Below are 20,237 nucleotides of genomic sequence, written 5' to 3'. Positions count from 1 at the left end.
GCAGCTGATCCTTCTCGGTCAGATTCTGAATCCTAAAGCACAGGTGGCTCCACCCCTAACCCAGCCGGGCTCCTCCCTACCTAATCCTGCTCTGTACCTTGAGGACAAGGAAAGAGGTGGTGACAAGTGGAGGAGAAAGCTAAGCAGAAGGAACAAAAATAGAAAGAGCAGGTGACAAGGAAACAAAGTTGTAAGAAGCATTAGGAATTGTAAGAAGGGGCAAGAGGCAGGAGTAATAAAAAGTAGAGAGTATGAGTCATAGTGAAAAGATAAATAGAGCCACAAATTAGAAATGGAACAGAAAAAAGGGAGAGAAAGAAATGGGGTAGAAGAGAGGAGATCTGCTTAAAACTTGTTCCTGTTTAGAGACAGAAGACTGTGATGGGAGAGGTTGAATATTCACTTAATCAGTAAAGTTTTAGTAATGCCAGTGAAAAGCTGAGAAGAGAAGAGGTTATTAATGTTTGTCATATTTAATACTAACATATTCTTAAATATTTGGAACCCCAAAATCTTCACCAGAAATATATTAAATTACACACTTATTTAATATATTTGTTTAAATATCAACTTCGTGCAAAGCAGTGTGTTATGAAAAATATAAACATTAATAAGATAGAGATCTAGCCTTCCAGGAGCTCATAATATAGCAGGAAAAATGGCTTGGATACCAAAAACTCAAATGATCTGCACACAGCAATAACACACCTTCACAGAATGGCATTCAAACAGGATTTGGAAGGACTGTTAAAATTTGGACAAACAAGTTACTCAAATGGATATAAAGCCAAGAAAAATACTCACCTAGTAAAATATTTTTATTTAAGCAAAAAGGTTTCTAAAAATAATACAGAAGATTTCTAGTAATGACAGCTGCTTATTGTCAAGTGCTTGCTATGTGTAAGGCTCTTTGTTAAGACTGGGGGAAAGAAAAGCAGAAAGAAAAACATTCATTTATGTAACCATTTATCCTTCATCTAGCCTTACTTTCATATACTCTATAAATATTTACTGATAACATAAATTATGTCATTTGCATGGCTAGAATAATTTATTTATTTTTTTTATTTTTTTATTTTTTTTAAAGGATGACCGGTAAGGGGATCTCAACCCTTGGCTTGGTGTTGTCAGCCGTCATTTGCATGGCTAGAATAATTTATTTATTTTTTTTATTTTTTTATTTTTTTTTAAAGGATGACCGGTAAGGGGATCTCAACCCTTGGCTTGGTGTTGTCAGCACCACGCTCAGCTAGTGAGCAAACCGGCCATCCCTATATAGGATCCGAACCCGTGGCCTTGGTGTTATCAGCACCGCACTCTACCGAGTGAGCCACGGGCCGGCCTTGGCTAGAATAATTTAAATGTAGGACTCATTTGTTCATATCAGGTTAAGATTATAGTTTGGAGTGGAAGACCAGGCACTGTTAAGTGGAAGTAGGTTCTAATCACACACACAAAAATAAAAATACTAGGAAACTTCTGGATCAGAAGTCCCCAGCATAAGGTCTTGGGGAGTGTTTTGATGCCTCTACTCATATGTCTATCTAATAAGTATAAGGAGACTAATGACAGTCTCACCAAGTGATAAGAAAATGCTTTTGGACAAAGGAATCTTGTCTCAGTCAAGAACAAATCTCAGAGAACAGCCATGCCAAATCAGTCTTGATAGGATAACCAACCTCAGAGAAATTTCTCTTTGGCATCTATTTTAAAATGTCTATGCAACCTACCAACATTTGGGGACTTACTTTTCAGTTTTTCCCTCTAAATTAATCCCCTGACTTCTGTGTATTCAGCACTTTTCCCCTTTGAAGTATCTTTGGAAACATAATCTTTCCGTCTTCCTTTTTTACCAGGGCTAACCCAAGCTCAAATGATGAAGTTCGTGGTATTTATTTTTAGTTTTTTCTCTTCCTCTTTCTAGTAAAAAGCCCTTAGCAAGTTCAAACACATCCCAGCTCTCACTTAATGTAATGGGTTACTAATATTACATATCAGTTGAACTTAACAGATATTCATTAAATTCCCACCATGAGCAAGTTACTCAAATGGACATAAAGACAAGAAAGACACTCGCCTAAAAAAACATTTTTATCTAAGCAAAAAGTTTTCTAAAAATAATATAGAAGATTTCCAGTAATAATAGCTGCCAATTATCAAGTGCTTTCTATGTGTAAGGCTCTATGCTAAGTATTTTAGTCATTACCACAAACTTTAAGGTAAGAAATAGTGGTATTCCCATGTTGCAAATGAAGAAATCAAGGCTTTAAAAGTAGTCACTTCCCTAAGGTTACAGGGTTATCAACTGGTAATGCCAACATTCAAACCTGGTCTGTCTGAGTCAAGAGTTCTCACTCTTAACCAGTACAATATTTTCACGGGGTGCTGGTTAGTGGAATAATAGGGAAAGAATTTTATAAATTAATGTTACATCAAGGAAATTCTCTGATCAGCTCAGACATAGAAAGGAGAGCACATATTTAGTGCTGAATGGAATAACATAGATCTTTGAGAGATTAGGCAATGGTTTCTTACATATGACACTAAAATCACAAGCAACAAAAGAAAAATTAGATAAATTGGTCTCTTCCAAAATGAAAATATTTTGTGCTTCAAAGGATACCATCAAGAAAGTGAAAAGATACTTTACAAAACTGGAGGAAATATTTGTAAATCGTGTATCTGATAAGGGACTTGTATATAGAATACATAAAGAATTCTTACAACCTAATAATAAAAGACAAATAACCTAAACAAAAAATGGGCAAAGATTTTAAGTAGAGGTTTCTCAAAAAAAAAAAAAAAATATATATATATATATATATAAAAATATATATAACATATATATATTTATATACACAAATGACCAATAAGCACATGAAAAGATGCTCAACATCATTAGCCATCAGGGAAATACAAATCAAAATCACAATGAGACACCACTTCATACCCACTAGGATGACTATCATCAAAAAGATAGACAGTGGTAAATGTTGGTGAAGATGTGGAGAAATAGCAAGCCTCCTACACTTCTGATGGGAATGTAAAATGGTGCAGTTTGGCAGTTCCTCAACAGGTTAAATATATAGTTACCACATGACTCAGCCCTTAGGTATATACCCAAGAGAAATGAAAACATATGATCACATAAAAACTTGGACACAAATGTTCATAGCAGCATTATTTGTAATAGACAAAAAGTTGAAATAACCCAAATGTCCACCAACAGGTAAATGGATAAATATAATACAGTATCTCCATATAATCAGCAATTAGAAGGAAAGAAGCACTGATATATATTACAACATGGATGAATCTTGAAAACATTATGCTAAGTGAAAGAAGCCAGTCACAAAAGACTACATATTGTATGATTTCATTCATACAAATGCTCAAAATAGGTAAATCTATAGAACTAGAAAGCAGATTAGTGGTTGCCTGGGACTAGGGAGGTAGTTTGGGGAGAATTGGGGAGTGGCTGCTAATGAGCATGGTGTTTGTATTTTGGGGATGACAAAAATGTTCTAAAATTAGATAGTGGTGATGGATATAAAACTCTGTGAATATACTAAAAAACCATCAAGTTGTACACTTTTTTTTTTTTTTTGTCCTTTTTGAGACTGGCCACACCGCGCTCAGCCAGTGAGCACTGATGAGCGAACCGGTCATCCCTATATAGGATCCGAACCCGCGGCGGGAGTGCTGCTGCGCTCCCAGCGCCACACTCTCCCGAGTGTGCCACAGGCTCGGCCCAAGTTGTACACTTTAAAAGGACAAACTATATATGTGAATTATACCTCAATAAAGTTATTGCCAAAAAAATGAAGTTAGGGACAAAAGCAAGAAAGAAATGTCCCATTGCTGGAATTCATAGTGTAATGGTTAATGGATAACATGTTTCTGTCTTCCCTACTGAAAAGAATAATATTCAGAATAAAAAGTGTAAAACAAACATTCTAAGAGGAAATTGAAGAAAAACATTGTAGGGGCCGGCCCGGTGGCGCACTGCTACAGTGCGCCGCTTAGGAGTGCGGCGGCGCTCCCGCCAAGGGTTCGGATCCCACATACGGACCGGTTCCCGCTCACTGGCTGAGTGAGGTGCGGGCGCAGCACCAAGAGTTGCGATCCCGTTGCTGGTCCCAGTCCGGTACGGGCGCAACACTGAGGGTTGCAATCCGTTGCCGGACACGAAAAAAGACAAAAAGGAAAAAAAAAAAAACATTGTAAAGAGAGCACCTGACTGCTCTAAATAAATCCATTGCTCCTGGCCTGAACAAATTACACTCCAGGATTTTGATAAAACTTGCAGATTAATCCAATAAACCATTGAAAGAAACCTGAGAGTTCGTGTAAAAATGGGAAACTTGCTAGAAAACTAGTGATAACTAAAATATTTTTATTTTTAATCTTTTTTTTTTTTTTTGACTGGTAAGGGGATCACAACCCTCGGCACAGTGTGGTCTGCACCACGCTCAGCCAGTGAGTGCACCGGCCATCTCTATATAGGATCCGAACCTGCGGCCTCGGTGCTACCAGCGCCGCACTCTCCCGAGTGAGCCACGGGGCCGGCCCAAGATATTTTTATTTTTATAAGGAGAAAAGGTGGTAGAATCTGCAAATCATAAGTTAAGGACCTTCGTACTGATCCCCAAAAAAGATTCTAGAATGAATTATCCAAAAGATGGTTTCTAAACAATTAGAAAAAGAAGTAACCACTAAATCAACATGGGTTTATAAAAACAATCATGCCAGACTATTCCATTCTCTTCTTTAATAGCATTACTAGACATAGTACACCTGAGATTTTGACAAAGCATTTGGTGAAAAATTTCATGATATAAAAATAAGAAAAGGGCTGGCCAGTTAACTCAGTTGGTTAGAGCATGGAGCTGATAACACCAAGGTCCAGGGTTTGATCCCTGTACCAGCCAGCCACCAAAGAAACAAATAAATAAAAATAAGAAAATATAGACCAATTGGAAGCACAGTTAGGGTCATTTCTTGTACAAACAAACCTAAAGGAGTGCTAGTTAGTTGGTAAATAACTTAAGAATGACTTGTAGTGAAGTGAACCAGCATTCTTACTTGGCACTGTTCTACAATATGCTTTCATCAGTGACTTGAAAGAAAGCATACTAGGCATATTTGTCAAATATGTGTGTAACTTTTCTACTGCTGCATAACAAATTTCCACAAATTTATCGGATAAAGATACACATTTGTTATCTCACAGCCTCTGTGGGTCAGGAGTCCAAGCATGGCTTAACTGGGTCCTCTGTTCCAGGGCTTCTCACATGGCCAGGGCTGGGGTCTCTCTCATCTAAAGGCTCGAATGGGAAAGGACCTGGTTTATCCTTTAGTAATAATTAGATCATGTAGCTGTTGATATAACTCAGTCCCACGAGGCTGTTGGACTGAGGGCCTCAGTTCCCAGCTGTTAGCAGGCTGGGGTCTCTCTCATCTAAAGGCTCGAATGGGAAAGGACCTGGTTTATCCTTTAGTAATAATTAGATCATGTAGTTGTTGATATAACTCAGTCCCACGAGGCTGTTGGACTGAGGGCCTCAGTTCCCAGCTGTTAGCCAAAGGCTGCACCCAGTCCCTTGCCATGTGGACTTCTGCAAAATGTCCTCCTAGCAAGGTGGAAGTAACAATGTTATGTAACCAAATCAATAAAGTGATATCCCATCACCTTTCCTGTATTCTATTGATCACAGATCTTGCCAAGGGATCACACAGCAGCATAAATACCCAGAGGCAGGGATCACTGGAGGCCATCTTAGATTCTGCCCACCACTGTGTATTCCTCCAACATGTCAAGCACTTTTCTACTTCAGATGATATGCAATAGCTGTTTCCTCTGTCTTGAATGTTCTTCCCCCAGATAATCACATGACTGGCACCTTCTCATCCTTCAAGTATCAGCTCAAATATCATCTCCTCAGAAATGTAACATTTATCAAATTTCAAAATATCTTGTCTATTTGTTGTCTGTTTCTTCCAGTAGACTGTAACCTCCCTAAGGTCAGGCAACTTATCTGTCTCACTCACCCCAATATCTCCAGAGCCTACAAAAGTGCCTAGAATAGGCACTCAGTATTTGTTGAATGAATGTACCAAAGTTGTGAGGAACAGATGATAAATTTAAGCTTTAATAAGATCTTAACACTTCAGAATAATGAGTTTTATTTGATAAAATAAAAGTTAGAAATAAATGTAAACATACCAAACTTGGATCTAAAAAACCAACAGGATAGCGATTAAGATAAAAAGGTAGCAACACCTTAGTTTAAAAATCTACAGTGGCGCTATCCAACAGAAATATAATATGAGCCACATATGTAATCTTAAATATTCTAGTGGAAACATTAAAAAAGTAAAAAGAAACAGGTAAAATTAATTCTAATAATACATTTTATTTCTAAATAAATATCCAAAATATTATCATTGCAACATTCAATCAATATAAAAATATCACTGAGATATTTTACATACCTAATTTTTTACTTTGAAATTCAGCAAGTATTTACACTTACAACATGTTTCAATTTGGATTAGCCACATTTCAAAAGCTCAATAGCTACATGTAATATTATAAATGGCATTTTTATTAGGCTCTTTTGTCTTACAACTAGATTGTTGAGGCTATTGCATGTGGATTAATTATAATAACTAGTCCATAGTGAGTACATACTATATGCCAGCATTGTTGTAAATGCTTCATATGTACTAATATCTCCACTCATGATCCTTTGAAGTATTATTATCCTCACTTTACATGACAATATTGTGAGTATTAATATGATGGCAGTGTGCAGGGCAGATTAAAAGGGAAAAGACTGGCACAAGTTAGGTTACTTTTACTTATTTACTCACATCCCACTTTGACCTATGGATTAGTCTGTTTCTGTTGCTTATAACAGAATACCTGAAACTGGGTAATTATAGAGAAATGAAATTTATTTCTTACAGTTTTAAGTGCTGGGAAGTCCAAGGTCCAGGCAATGCATCTAGTGAGGGCCATCTTCTGGGTGGGAACTCTCTACAAAGTCCCATGGCGACCAGGGTGTCACATGGCAAGACTGAGCTGAGCAAGAAAAAGCTAACCCTCTCACTTGCCTTCCTTATAAATCCATAAGAATCATGCCCATTACTCCACGAATGGATCAATCCATTAACAAGGGCACAATCCTCTCAATTTAATCACCTCTTAAAGGCCACACCTTTCAAATACCATAATTGGATTTCCCACCCTCTTAGCACTATTACAATGGTGGTCAAGCTTCAGTGAGTTTTGGGGGGACATTCAATCCACAGCAACCTAGGTAATATTTCAGGTGGCTTATAAGCATACATAAAATAAGAAAATAACATGAATTAAAAGTGGGACAAAAGAAGAACAACATCTCTGCTGACATGATTTGATCTTTGGATGTTAAACTCTGGGTTTTTAATGTTACTTTATTGCAAAAACAGTATTAAAATAACAGAAATATGGTGGGGTCAGAGTGTAGTGGTGTTTACAACTAACTGATCACAATTTCTTTGTTCCTTCTCCACTCCACTTGAAAAAAGGAAAAATGACAGAAATACAAAGTAAAAAGTTTCCTGCAAACCCATGATCTAGCCAAACAATGTTTTCATTTACCTAACACAGATAATGTTTTTGGCCTCATCTGTACAAATATTCTGTTTTTACATATTTGCAGTAATTGTACAGCTAGTATTCTACCTTTTTTTTCTCAGCATTATGCCATAAATTTTTATTCCTTTTGTTAGAATCTTATTTTCTTTCTCTCCACTCCTCCAACTGTAACCAGTGTTAAAAGTCTGTTATTTATTCAACAATTCCTCTAATGATGGGCATGTAGGTTGTTTTCAGGTTTGGGGTTTTTTTCTTTGACTTTGCTTCTGTAAAAAAGCAATAAACAGGGCCGGCCCAGTGGCGCACTGCTACAGTGCGCCGCTTGGGAAGCATGGCGGCGCTCCCGCCGAGGGTTCGGATCCCACATGCAGACCGGTTCCCGCTCACTGGCTGGGCGAGGTGCAGGTGCGACACCGAGGGTTGCGATCCCGTTGCCGGTCCCGGTCCGGTACGGGCGTGACACTGAGGGTTGTGATCCGTTGCCGGACACGAAAAAAAAGACAAAAAGGAAAAAAAAAAAAAAAAAAGCAATAAACATCCCTGCACATATAAACTCTTTCTGCGCTGATTTTATTACTAAAGGATAAATTCCCAGAGTGGAATTCTTTTAGTTCTTCAAATATTTTGAGCTTTCTCGTCCTAGAACAGGCTTTTTTCTCTTTCTTGAGTGCTTTATAACAGTCTGTAATTTTATGCTTATTTATATAATTATTTAATGACTGTCTCTTCACATGAGTATAAGTTCCTTGAGGGCTGGATTCATCCTTTAGGGTTTAGCTCAGCTTAGATTTGCAGAGTTTTCCATGAAGTCCAATGCAAATTAATTTCTTCATCATATTCTTTCACAGACCTTCAACTTTTCTTTCCTAGAAACTGTCACATTTTGTAATTACATATTTATTTGTGTAATTATTTAACATTGGTCTCCACCAATAAACTATAAGATCCAGAATGGCAGGGAGCACATCTGTTTTGTTCACCATGAAATTCTTACCTCCAGAAGAGTATATGACACATGAAATATATTCAGTAAATACGTATTAAATATTGAAATAATTAGAGTATGGGGCTTAGAAAAAATCATACTGTGGAGTAAACCTTCTGTAATAGTTTTTAACAGATAGAATCTGCTTTAAGTGTTCATTAAGACATCCATGTCAAAAGAACTGGTGTTTACATCAACAAAGCCTTGCAAGGGAAAACAATCAGCTCAAAGGGATACGCTATCTCTGAAGAGCAACATGTGGTCTAAGAAGGGAATGTAGAAAGAGCCAAAAGAATTTTAAGAGACAGCCATGGAATAGTTTTACCCTAAAATGACTTGACTCATTTAGTCATCAAATAAATATTTACTGAGCACCTACCATGTGCCATACACTGTTCTTGGTGCTGGGGATATAGAAGTGAACAAAACAGACAAAAAACATCTAGTTCTCAGGGGAAACAGATAATAAGCAAATTATATAGCATATTTCAAGTTGAAAAGTGCTATAGAGAAAAAAAATAACAGAGGGAGGAGAGATGGAAAGCAGGCAGTATCAGGGAGAAGCAATCTTTAAAAAGATGGTTAGGATAAGCCTTAGTAGGAAGTTGACATTTGAGCAAAGATTTGAGGGAAGTAAAGGAGTCAGCCATGTGAATATCTTGGAAAAACACATTCTAGAGGGAGAAAGTCAGTGCAAAGACCTGAGGCAGGAACATGCCTTGTCTGTACCAGAAACAGCAAAGATATTAATGAGACTGTGGCCTCACTACCTTGATGATGTTAAGGGGAAAAATGGGAGAGTTTACATATTAATTGCCTTAGCAGACCATGCCACTTTTCTTCCACTTCACTCCAGTTGCTACACTGAGTCATGTGGACGTTCACGTAACATGCCCCTTCCTCTCTACCTCCACACAATACCCAGAATGAGCCTTTTGATTTTCCACATCAGTGTCAACTGTGGGATTTTATGCCTTCTTAAATATGCCAGAACTATACATGGGCCTATTTTTGTAGATTACCGTCAGGGTCCTGATGCCAAAAATCTAATCATATCATGAGTAATGACTGGGAAAAGGGCACACGAATCAATAGAAGCATTGGGACAATTACTTTTGCAATTCATAGCAAAAGTGCCAATATTTCCTTTCCCTCTCCAACCAATCCGCTTCCTTCACTTCTTTCAAAACCAGCTTCTAAACTATAACTAGAAAGTCACTCCTGATCACACATACTAACTAGGTGTACTCAAAGTATTTATACAAAGAAGTGAATAATATAAGAAGTTTAAATGTTTCATAAAGGGTTTTAAAAACTCTCAATAGCTCCATGGGCCGGCCCGTGGCTCACTTGGTAGAGTGCGGTGCTGATAGCACCAAGGCCACGGGTTCGGATCCTATATAGGGATGGCCGGTTGGCTCACTGGCTGAGCGTGGTGCTGACAACACCAAGCCAAGGGTTGAGATCCCCTTACCGGTCATCTTTAAAAAAAATAAAAACAAAAATAAAATAAAACTCTCGGCACAGTTCAACCCCAACAAGGTCTCAGACTGCTGGGCCATCGCAAAAAAAGTGATATCAAACATCTTTCTCAAACCACAGCTTGTCTGTCACCATGCCAGAAATAAACTTAGCTGATCTGCCCAGGCATTGATATGAAGCATTTGTCAACAAATTCACTGCGTCCTATCCCTGGACTGCCTCTCAGAGCCCCTCCACTGCATCTCCCCTGGCTCGTTCCAGAGCAGCCACATGGAAGGAAGAAGCCCAACCTGTCCCAGAGCCCAACCTGGAGAGGTGGGAGATTCCAACAAGACTGTGACTACACAGCTATACAAAGATAAGCACCTTCAGCTCCCAGCTCAAATTTGGTGACAGGGGAAGGGGAGGCAAAGCTTCCTGTGGTTAGGTTGGTTCCCTGAAACCCCACATTGTACAGCTCAGGATCATGCATGTCATTCTGGCACCTGCCACTTAGAGACCTCATTCCAAAGGGCTTTCAGGAAAAAGGAGGAAGCGCTGAAGGGAGGATGGGCTGCCAGGCGGGGATGGGCAGGAGAGAGGGAGAGAGGAAACATTGGCAGGAGGATGGGTCAAGGGCGCCAGAGGCCCAGGACATCAAAACTAAGCAGTGGCCCCTTGGTAAGCCCACTCTTAGCAACCTCCTCCTAATCAGTGGCCAGGCCAGAACCAGCCAGTGTAAGGAGTTTCTTTGGCCTAAACAATATTTCTTAAAAATAAGTTGTCCAAAGTGAGATACTTTCTACTAGGAAGGCCAGAATCAAACCTTCGCGGAGTGCGCGTGCGCAGCAGTCCCATTTCCCCGCCCCTCACGCTGCTCTTCCTTCTCAACGTAAGCCGGCGTGAGCCTCCGGGGTTGGCCACGTGTGTGCGCGCGCGAGCTAGCCCTTCTATTCACGTGACCCCTGACTCCGGGCGTTCTACCCTACGACTTTCCTACCTCGCGCTCCCAGAATCCGGCATTATGGCGGCCGCCGTGCCCCGCACTGCTTCTCTTTCCCCGCTGCTTCCTGTTCTCTTGGGCCTCCTGCTCCTCTCTGCTCCACATGGCAGCAGCGGCTTGCACACCAAGGGCGCCCTCTAATATAGTCTTATTTTGTATTAATTACACTGTACTTGTTATACTATTATTCCTATGTCTCCTTCTCCCCCAACATTGTGACTTCCTTCAGCACAGAACTCTTTCTAGTTCATCTTATTCTGTACTCCCACAGGCAAAACCGGGATGTGGCAGACACTAGGCACTAAACCTATACCTGCTGAAAAGAATTAATTTTCTTTTTTAGTCTTCCAGGAGCCTAGGACATAGCTGGGCGGCTACTCAGCTTTCAGTAAAGTCTGTTTTTACAGGAGCCTGACGCCTCACAAACGAGGCACTCAGCTCAGAGGAGGGTTGACTGGGCCCTGACTGCCATACTAACAGACGAATCTCGCTGACTAGTTCAGGTGAGTCCTGGAACAACTGACTGCCCGGCTAAGAGGAGTAACCAGAGTCTGACTGATGGTAACAGTGGGCCAGCTGCGTGAGGGTAGTAGCACTGTCTGACTGAATAAGGATATTAGCTGGACTTGACAAAACAGACTAACCAAGGGTAGTAGCAAGTCCCCACCGACTGCCTGACGAACCAAAGGCAGGAAGAAATTATTGCTGGCCTTGTCATCTTCCAAGGGGAGGAAAGGTAGCAGAGGAACTGCTGCAGAAACGCCACGCACGCGCTTCGCGCCCCTACTCACGCAGAGGAGCACGGGAACAGGGTTCGCCAGAGGCGACCCTCGCCGAGTGCGCGTGCGCGGCAGTCACTTTCCCAGCCCCTTCCTGCCCCCGCCCACGCGCCCCCCGCCCTCTCTCCCTTGCGCCTTTGCGACCTTCGCGGAGTGCGCGTGCGCAGCAGTCCCATTTCCCCGCCCCTCACGCTGCTCTTCCTTCTCAACGTAAGCCGGCGTGAGCCTCCGGGGTTGGCCACGTGTGTGCGCGCGCGAGCTAGCCCTTCTATTCACGTGACCCCTGACTCCGGGCGTTCTACCCTACGACTTTCCTACCTCGCGCTCCCAGAATCCGGCATTATGGCGGCCGCCGTGCCCCGCACTGCTTCTCTTTCCCCGCTGCTTCCTGTTCTCTTGGGCCTCCTGCTCCTCTCTGCTCCACATGGCAGCAGCGGCTTGCACACCAAGGGCGCCCTTCCCCTGGATACAGTCACTTTCTACAAGGTAACGGGGACGGGGGGACATCGCGTGCAGGTGTAGCCAGGGCGCCCGGGGGATCGCGCACCGATAGGGTACGTTGGGCAAAGAGGGCTGGCAGGAGGTGGTCTGTGGCGAAGATTCCAGAGTTTCCCACCATCCTATATAGGCCTGATGAACACTGGGCCGGGGGCGTATCATGACCACCGGGCATACACGCTCCAAGGTCCCGACCCACCCTTGCCTTTGCAGTTTTTATGCTTGTTTCCTCTTTTGCAAAAGAGCTGTAAAGATGCATCCCAGGGAACTGGATTCCTCCCTTTCACCTCTGGGTAGAGGGCGGTGCCAGACGAGATCCAATCCTCAAGTCCCAAGTGGGAGACCCGGAGGACGGTTCTAAGTCGACGCCACCGGCTCCCGATTGTGGGAAGGGGGCGTGGGCTGGCGGGGAGAACTCAGCGCGTTAGCATGCATTAGTACGCCCTTCTCCCCGGAGGATGGATTTTCAGCCTGCTTGGCAGTATGCAAACAATGTTCGCATATCATGGATCTCCTCGAAAAGTGCAAGCGTTAAGAATGAACTTCATTCAGCCACCCTACGGGAAACATCTTGGGTCTGGGAACAAAATGAATAAAATTAACCACTACCCTCTTCCTACCCCCGTCACCCCCGCCGTCTTTACAGAATTTAGGATCCTGGCTTGGATAAACGGACGGTTGGAAATGTTGAATGCTGAATGCAACACCATTCCCTTCTCTTGCAACTGTCGTCACCTACTAGCAGCTTTTAACTTTCTCTAGGGCAAACTAAGTGTTGAGAGAGAGCCAGTCGTTTTATTTTCTTATTTTGTACCCATTTCGGGGAAGTGAAACCAAAAAGTGGAGCTCTAAATGTGTCTCAAGTGATTGAAGTCTTCCTATTTTCAAAAGCGTTCCTGTGATGGACTTGGCATTTGTAGCTCACTCAAGGCAATTTAAAGAATTTAAAAGCGTAGGTATGGCTGGTTGGTTGTCAAGCACACCCCACAGCTCTCTGTTTTTTGGGCCTTTATTTGCAAAGTGACACTCCTGCACTCTGCTCCATGGGAATCAGGTAACTTAACAGACCAAGTGTAAATCAAAGGGAAACTTTGCACCGTAAAGTTAACAGTATTTCCTAATCAGTTGGTGCCTCTCCATCTTTACTACCACCGTGGTTTGGGCTGTCATTACAATAGCTTCCTTACTGGTCTCCTTGCTTTCACTCTTGAGCCTCCACACAGTAGCCTAAGTCCTACATGATCTGACCCTTGCTTCCCTCTCCTCTCATCCTTGTCTCTTCTGCTCCAGCCACTCAGGCCTTCCTTCTGTTCTTTGAATATTCCTAGCTCGTTACTGCCTTAGGGTGTTTGCACTAGATGTTCCTTGTGACTGAAACATTCTTTGCTCCGTCTTTGAAAGGCTGGATACTTCTCATCAGTTCAGGCTTAGTTAGGTTAAAGGTTACTTCCTCAGAGTCCTTCCTTGATTTTTACCACTCCCTTTCTAAAGTGCTAGTCACATTACCCTGTTTTATTTCTCTGTAGAACACTAATTGCTGATTTTTTTCCTTCGTGTATTTTATCATCTGTCTTTCACACTAGAATATTACATGCTTGTGATGAAGTACCATGTTTATTTTGTTCCTGATCATTTGTACAGCATAGCACGTTACCTGGTACATAGAAGATACTCAATAAATAATTGGTTACATGAATGAACAAATGTTTTCTCCAGTCTCTCTCCAAATCTCACCCTCTTCCATCACCACTGAACAAAAGGGGAGTTGCCTGGTGTTTTGTCCAGCAGCTTTGTTTTGTGCTTTGCTTTCCAGTGATTTCCAACATCTTTTTTTGTTTCTTGCCCTTCATCATCACTAGAATGTTAGCTCCATGCAGAAAGAGACCCTGTTTGGTTCACTGCTGTGTTCACTTAGAACAGTGTCTGGTACCCTTAGTAACTTTTTACTCAATGAACAAATGCATGGATAATGAATTTTATTTCTACTTTGATGAAGCGAGTTGCCTGATTATTAAGTAATGGTAGAGCTCATTCCTCAAGGATGAGGAAAGGAGAGAGATTTCTAAAGCAATTAAATACAGACTGAGTAAAATAAGAAAAAAATTCCTTATGCAAATGTTTGCCATTTAGAATCATTCTGCCTTACCCTGGTAGCTAAGAATGGTGAAAGTAAAATATGGAGGTCTCTCAATTCTATTTCAGTGTTAGACCACTGTGTGATTATTTTTGTTTCATAATGCAAGTGTAAGCCCTTTGAAGGTGTGCTTTGAAAACATCCTTTCTCCTGGACATGTAGCATCTGCTGCTACAGCCTGATAGAGTGCTGTTCATTCATCAAATATTTTCAGAGAATCTGCCACATGCCGGGCACTGGTGGGCACTTGGGCTACAGCAGAAAACAGGTCAAACAAAGTCCATATTCTCATAAATGTACATTCTAATGGACAGGACAGAAAATAATCGAGTAAGGATTTCAGAGAGTGATTAATGCAGTGAAGAAAATACAGCAGGGTAATGTGATAGAGTATGATGGAAACGAAGCAATATTGGGTAGTCTATTTGGAGAAGGCCTCTGTATTAGGAGAGGGGACATGTGAACCAAGCCTTGAATGATAGAATGACAACCAAGGAAAGAAGTGGGAAAGGGCATTCCAGCCAGCAGAGCGAAATGAAAAGGCCCTGAGTGGGAATGAGTTTATAGTGTGTTGAACTGAAATAAGGCCAGTTGGGCCAGAGGAATGTGATCTGATTTATATTTTAAGTCTTCCCTGCTCTTAGGCTCCCAGAGCTTAGTCTTTTTGGCACCAGTGACGACCTAAAGATGATCTATTCTGGCGGCTTCTCCTTCCTTTGTGTTCCTAGGCAGTGTTAAATATTTTTAAAAACCTAAAGCCAAATGGACATCAATAAATAGTAAAGGACAAGTACTAACAAAAACACTAAGTTTCTTTGCCTTAGCTGGAATTATGTGAGCTTGACATAGTTATTGACAGTGATTGCCTGTGATAAAAACTGATGGTAGTGATCACTTGAATTAGAAAAAGAAAAAAAGTTGTAGGATAAGGGGAAGGCCATTCTACTGACCACAGGAACCTTGTTAGATAAAATTTGTGCATTGGAAGAAACCATCAAGGAAGTCCTTGGGTTCTTCAATAAGTTAAACATAAACTTACCATATGATCCCCATAGTTCCATCCTAGGTATATACCCAAGAGAATTGAATACAGATGTTCAAACAAAATAGCAGCACTACTCACAATAGCCAAAAGATGGAAACAACCCAAATGTCCATCAGCTGATAAATGGATAAACAAAATGTGGTCTGTCCATACAGTGGAATATTTATTTAACCATAAAAAGGAATGAAATACTGATATGTGCTACAACATGGACAAACTTTGAAAACGTTATGCTAAGTGAAAAAAGGCAGGCACAAAAGGACAAATATTTTATGATTCCATCAGTATAGACAAATCCATAGAGACAGAAAGTAGATTAGTGGTTGCTGGGGCTGGGAGGAGGAGGACTGGGGAGTGACTGCTTAATGGCTATGGGGTTTCTTTTGGGAGTGATGAGAATGTTCTGGAACTGGACAGTAGTGATGGTTTGCACATTGTTAATGCACTAAATCCCATTGAATTTCGTACCTTAAGATGGTTATATGTTGAATTTTATTTGAATTTTACTGCGATTAAAAAGACTTAACCCTGATAGTTTAGGACCCAGAGATCTAGCCGTAGGGAACTGTGGTTTATGGATAGGACATTGTCGCCCCCTCACCTCTCACCAACTTCCTGTTTGCCCTGAAATTGTTGAGTTCAAACTCTGGCATCTCTAGCCAAAGCATCCTCCATGGTGCCTACTCCTTTGTAGAAAGTTTTTTTTCAGATCTCTGATTCGAGTTTACTGAGAAAGTCCTCCTGGGATGATGGGCATTACAGGGGCCGATGCTTAGCCTCATTGAAAGGAACACTATTGAAGGCCTGAATACATCTACAGCTTTGTTTATCCTAGACAGGGTTGCATATATCTTTGATTAGTGTGAACAGACACCTGATGGGGTCCCCAGCACATAGCAGGCACTCAATAAATTGTTAAATGAATCAGTGGGTGAATGAATGAATATTAGTTTGTGAGCGCTTGTCTCCCTGTGGGCTTGTTTCCACTCTGTTTCTTAAACAGGGGCCCCTTGGGAAGGGGAATTAGCCCCAAAGGTCTCTGGAACACCCCACTTGCTCAGCTCTACACCCTCAGGTCATTCCCAAAAGCAAGTTCGTCTTGGTGAAGTTCGACACCCAGTACCCCTACGGTGAGAAGCAGGATGAGTTCAAGCGTCTGGCTGAAAACTCGGCCTCCAGCGATGATCTCTTGGTGGCAGAGGTGGGGATCTCAGGTATGGACAAGTCCAGGATGACTGGGGAGGGCAGAGAGGGAGGAAGCCAGGAATTGTTTCCCTACTTGGTCGGGGAGTACCCAGCAGCTTTCCATCTGAGCCACCCCCAAGGGGTGTAAATGTCTTCGTGGCCTGTCAAGGAGTCTGGTGCCCACATCAAGCTTAGCCTGAGTAGATTCTGGGACCATAGAACCTCAGCTCAGCTTTTCAGGTACCTGAAGGGAAGGGAATCCCTCTTCCTTCACTCTCCACCCCTTTCTGACATTAAATTTACTGTGGGAACTTCGAGCTCTCTTTGCAAGGGACTGTGGGCAAAAGGGGTGCCACATCTCCTAGGGAACAGCATAGTCAGTTCTTCTGTCTTCATTTCAACTTTTGTACCAAAACTATTCCGTTTTGGCTTTAGCTCAAATGCGCTAGTGCTGCCACTAACTCAAGAGCAGCTGTCAACCACAGTGATAACTTTAATAAAAATAGTTGCCAATATTTTAGTGATTTATAGTGTATAAATATCTGCACAGGCATTGCATTTTTAATCTTCACTTGAACCTTGCCTGAGAAGCAAAACGTATTATCTCCATTTTATACTTGAGGAAAGACTGAAGCTAAAGGAACTTAAATGATTTGTTTCAGGTCATGGAGTATGGAGTGTCTCATCCACAACTCCACCTAGGTGCTTAGTCCCAGGTGCTGTGGGCTCTTACCTGTCTCAGCTTCCTCCCAACTGGGATGCCTCCGTTCCTTAGTAGGCTGGGAACTTAGTAGAGAGTAAGTTCTAGTCCTGGATGGAGATAGCTGGACACTTCTCCAGCGCAGTTTGGTCAGTTGACCCAACCTTGGGTCAACTCCCTTGGGGCTTTTAGAATAATGATAATAATAATAATAATCATAGCTAACATTTATCAAATGTTTACTGTGTGCCAGGCCACTGTGCTAAGTGTTTTACCTGTACCATGTGACAACTCTATGAAGAAGTATTATGGTATTATCCCCATTTTTCAAGTGAAGAAACTGATGCTTTGAGTAACTTACTCAAAATTACAGAGCTTTTAAGTGGCAGAAAAAGGATTGGAATACCCAGGCTTCTGACACTGCTAACCAGTAATAATAGTTGGTCTGGACATTTCTTGGCAAGGTGTAAGAAACCAGTTGTCACAGCATCACCCCTTGGGACTGTTACTGTCAATATGTCCTTTAGGAAGGACAGTGCAAATACTAACAGCAGCTACCACATATTAAGCACTTAACTTTGCGTAGTCTCATGTATAGCCCTTGGGACTGTTACTGTCAATATGTCCTTTAGGAAGGACGGTGCAAATACTAACAGCAGCTACCACATATTAAGCACTTAACTTTGCGTAGTCTCATGTATATATTTCCTCATTGGGTCTTCCCAACAGCCCTTGTATTGCAGGGACTACAGTAGTTACCTGCCACATGCTCCCCTCTCTCAGCTCCAGCCATAATGGCCTTTGTAAGCCTTAAATACACCAAGCTCAGTCCTGCCTCAGATCGTTAGTGCTTGCAGTTCTTTCACCTGAGACACTCTTTCCAGATCCTTAAGTGGCTGACTTCTTGACATTCCCCTCAGCTGATGTCATCTCCACAGGGAGGCCTTCCATGACAGTCTGAAGTGAGCTTTCTTACCCAATCAATCACATCACCCTGTTTTATTTTCATCTTGGCACTAATCACTTATGTTTATTTATTATCTCTTTTCTCACCCTTAGAAGAATATGAGCTCCTTGACATCAGAGAGCTTGATACTCTTAATCACAACTAGATCTCAGGACCTAGACCAGTATCTGGCATATAGTGGGCATATAATAAATATTCAAAAGAATCCCATTTTTCTCTGGAATGAAGTTCAGGGAAGTTAAATGACTTGACTAATGCCACATGGCTAGGAAGTGGCAGAAGAGGAATTCAAACCAAGGTCTGTATGGCTAGTCCTCACTTTGAACCATTACACAGCCAAGAAGATTCTTCCTCCCCTTAGCTCAGATAGGCCCCACAGCAATTTCCTACCCTGAGTTCCTTACGGTCTGGGTTCTCATATCTGGTTTCTATTGACAGATTATGGTGACAAACTGAACATGGAGCTGAGTGAGAAATACAAGCTGGACAAAGAAAACTACCCAATCTTTTACCTCTTCCGGGATGGGGACTTTGAGAACCCGATCCCATATAGTGGGACTGTTAAAGTTGGAGCCATCCAGCGCTGGCTAAAGGGACAAGGGGTGTACCTAGGTATGCCTGGTTGCCTGCCTACATATGATGCCCTGGCTGGGGAGTTCATCAGGGCCTCTGGCGTGGAGGCCCGCCAGGCCCTCTTGAAGCGGGGGCAGGACAATCTCTTGAGTGTGAAGAAGATGGAGAAGAAGTGGGCTGAGCAATACCTGAAGATCATGGGGAAGATCTTAGACCAAGGTGAGGATTTCCCAGCATCAGAAATGACCCGGATCACCAAGCTGATCGAGAAGAATAAGATGAGCGAAGGGAAGAAGGAGGAGCTCCAGAAGAGCTTAAACATCCTGACTGCCTTCCAGAAGAAGGGAGCCGAGAAGGAGGAGCTGTAAAAAGACATTCTGAGGTTTTACAGGGTTTGGGGGAGTGGGGAGGGAAGAGTTATCTGCTGGCCATGAGATCCTGTGAGATATAGGGAGAAGGTGGAAAAAGTGGTACTAAATGAGAAATCTGAGCCCTGAGTATGCCTGGAGATTGATGCTGATATGACCATGCTTAAAACATCTTTATAGCTGGTCCAAGCTGAAGCACTTACTCAGATGGCCAGTGAAATGCCCCCTTAGAAGGAACAGGTGCTATAAAGAGGAGTGTACTGCCCAGGTCCTTGAAAGGTGTAATTCTGATCAATTAAAGTTTTGGTGTTTTGGTTAAGTGGATCTGAAGCCATTTGGTTTTCTTTTCAAATTATACTTTGGCCTATGACTTATTTTCCTCCTCTTTGAATTTACTTCTGAATCTAAGCAGGTATAGACTTGACTCTACCAGGGTAACAAATCCCAGCTCAAGGCATACCTTTGTTTTTCACTGATGTTCAGACTCATGTGGTTTGATTATGAGTAGTAAAATGTGGGTGGTACCCATTTTCTTGTCCTTCAGACTAAATAGCAATGTTGATGAACCACAGTGTAATTATTTTCCATGCTCTATAACATAGGTATAGCAAATTCTTAGTTATACTGATATAATCTGTTTTTAGAGTTGGATTTAGACACCTAAATGTTATAATTCAGTCCAATTTGAAAGTTTAAAAAAAAGATAATTTCCATTTAAGTCACTTTGTCACTGTTGGTTACCTGATAGACACCAACTTTTAAAAGAGTGGAGAGCATCGTACTGACTTCCAAATCTTCTGTCAGGAGTGGTGAGCAGTTATTTGCAGTGGTAAGCTTCATAACAGCCCCACTTTCATATTTAACTGTTTGAAAATATCAAACCACAGCTCCTGA

The 20,237-nt window shown here is 41.8% G+C and overlaps 1 protein-coding gene across 2 annotated transcripts; it reads left to right on the top strand.

The window, feature by feature from the left end:
- The first annotated feature begins 11,001 nt into the window (after positions 1-11,001).
- Positions 11,002-19,667, top strand: ERP29 (endoplasmic reticulum protein 29). Of its 2 annotated transcripts, XM_008572701.1 has the most exons (4): positions 11,002-11,197; positions 12,298-12,359; positions 16,626-16,764; positions 18,841-19,667. In XM_008572701.1, the coding sequence occupies exons 1-4, from the start codon at positions 11,116-11,118 to the stop codon at positions 19,341-19,343; spliced, it is 786 nt and encodes a 261-aa protein (XP_008570923.1). In that variant the 5' UTR covers positions 11,002-11,115; the 3' UTR covers positions 19,344-19,667. The 2 variants fall into 2 exon arrangements, with proteins under 2 accessions (XP_008570923.1, XP_008570922.1); XM_008572700.1 differs by lacking the exon at positions 11,002-11,197 and having other exon boundaries at positions 12,103-12,359.
- The last annotated feature ends 570 nt before the right edge of the window (positions 19,668-20,237 follow it).

This window comes from Galeopterus variegatus, unplaced genomic scaffold, assembly GCF_000696425.1.
Source record: "Galeopterus variegatus unplaced genomic scaffold, G_variegatus-3.0.2 Scaffold823, whole genome shotgun sequence".
Classification (NCBI taxonomy): domain Eukaryota; kingdom Metazoa; phylum Chordata; class Mammalia; order Dermoptera; family Cynocephalidae; genus Galeopterus; species Galeopterus variegatus.
This window is presented reverse-complemented; position numbering and strand designations above follow the sequence as displayed.

What these genes read in the sequence shown, in the direction of transcription:
- ERP29 (XM_008572701.1), top strand. Translation starts at nt 11,116, where the DNA reads ATGGCGGCCGCCGTGCCCCGCACTGCTTCTCTTTCCCCGCTGCTTCCT. An exon ending in ATACAGTCACTTTCTACAAG is followed by an intron (nt 12,360 to 16,625) that starts GTAACGGGGACG and finishes CTACACCCTCAG; the next exon opens with GTCATTCCCAAAAGCAAGTT. An exon ending in GGCAGAGGTGGGGATCTCAG is followed by an intron (nt 16,765 to 18,840) that starts GTATGGACAAGT and finishes TTCTATTGACAG; the next exon opens with ATTATGGTGACAAACTGAAC.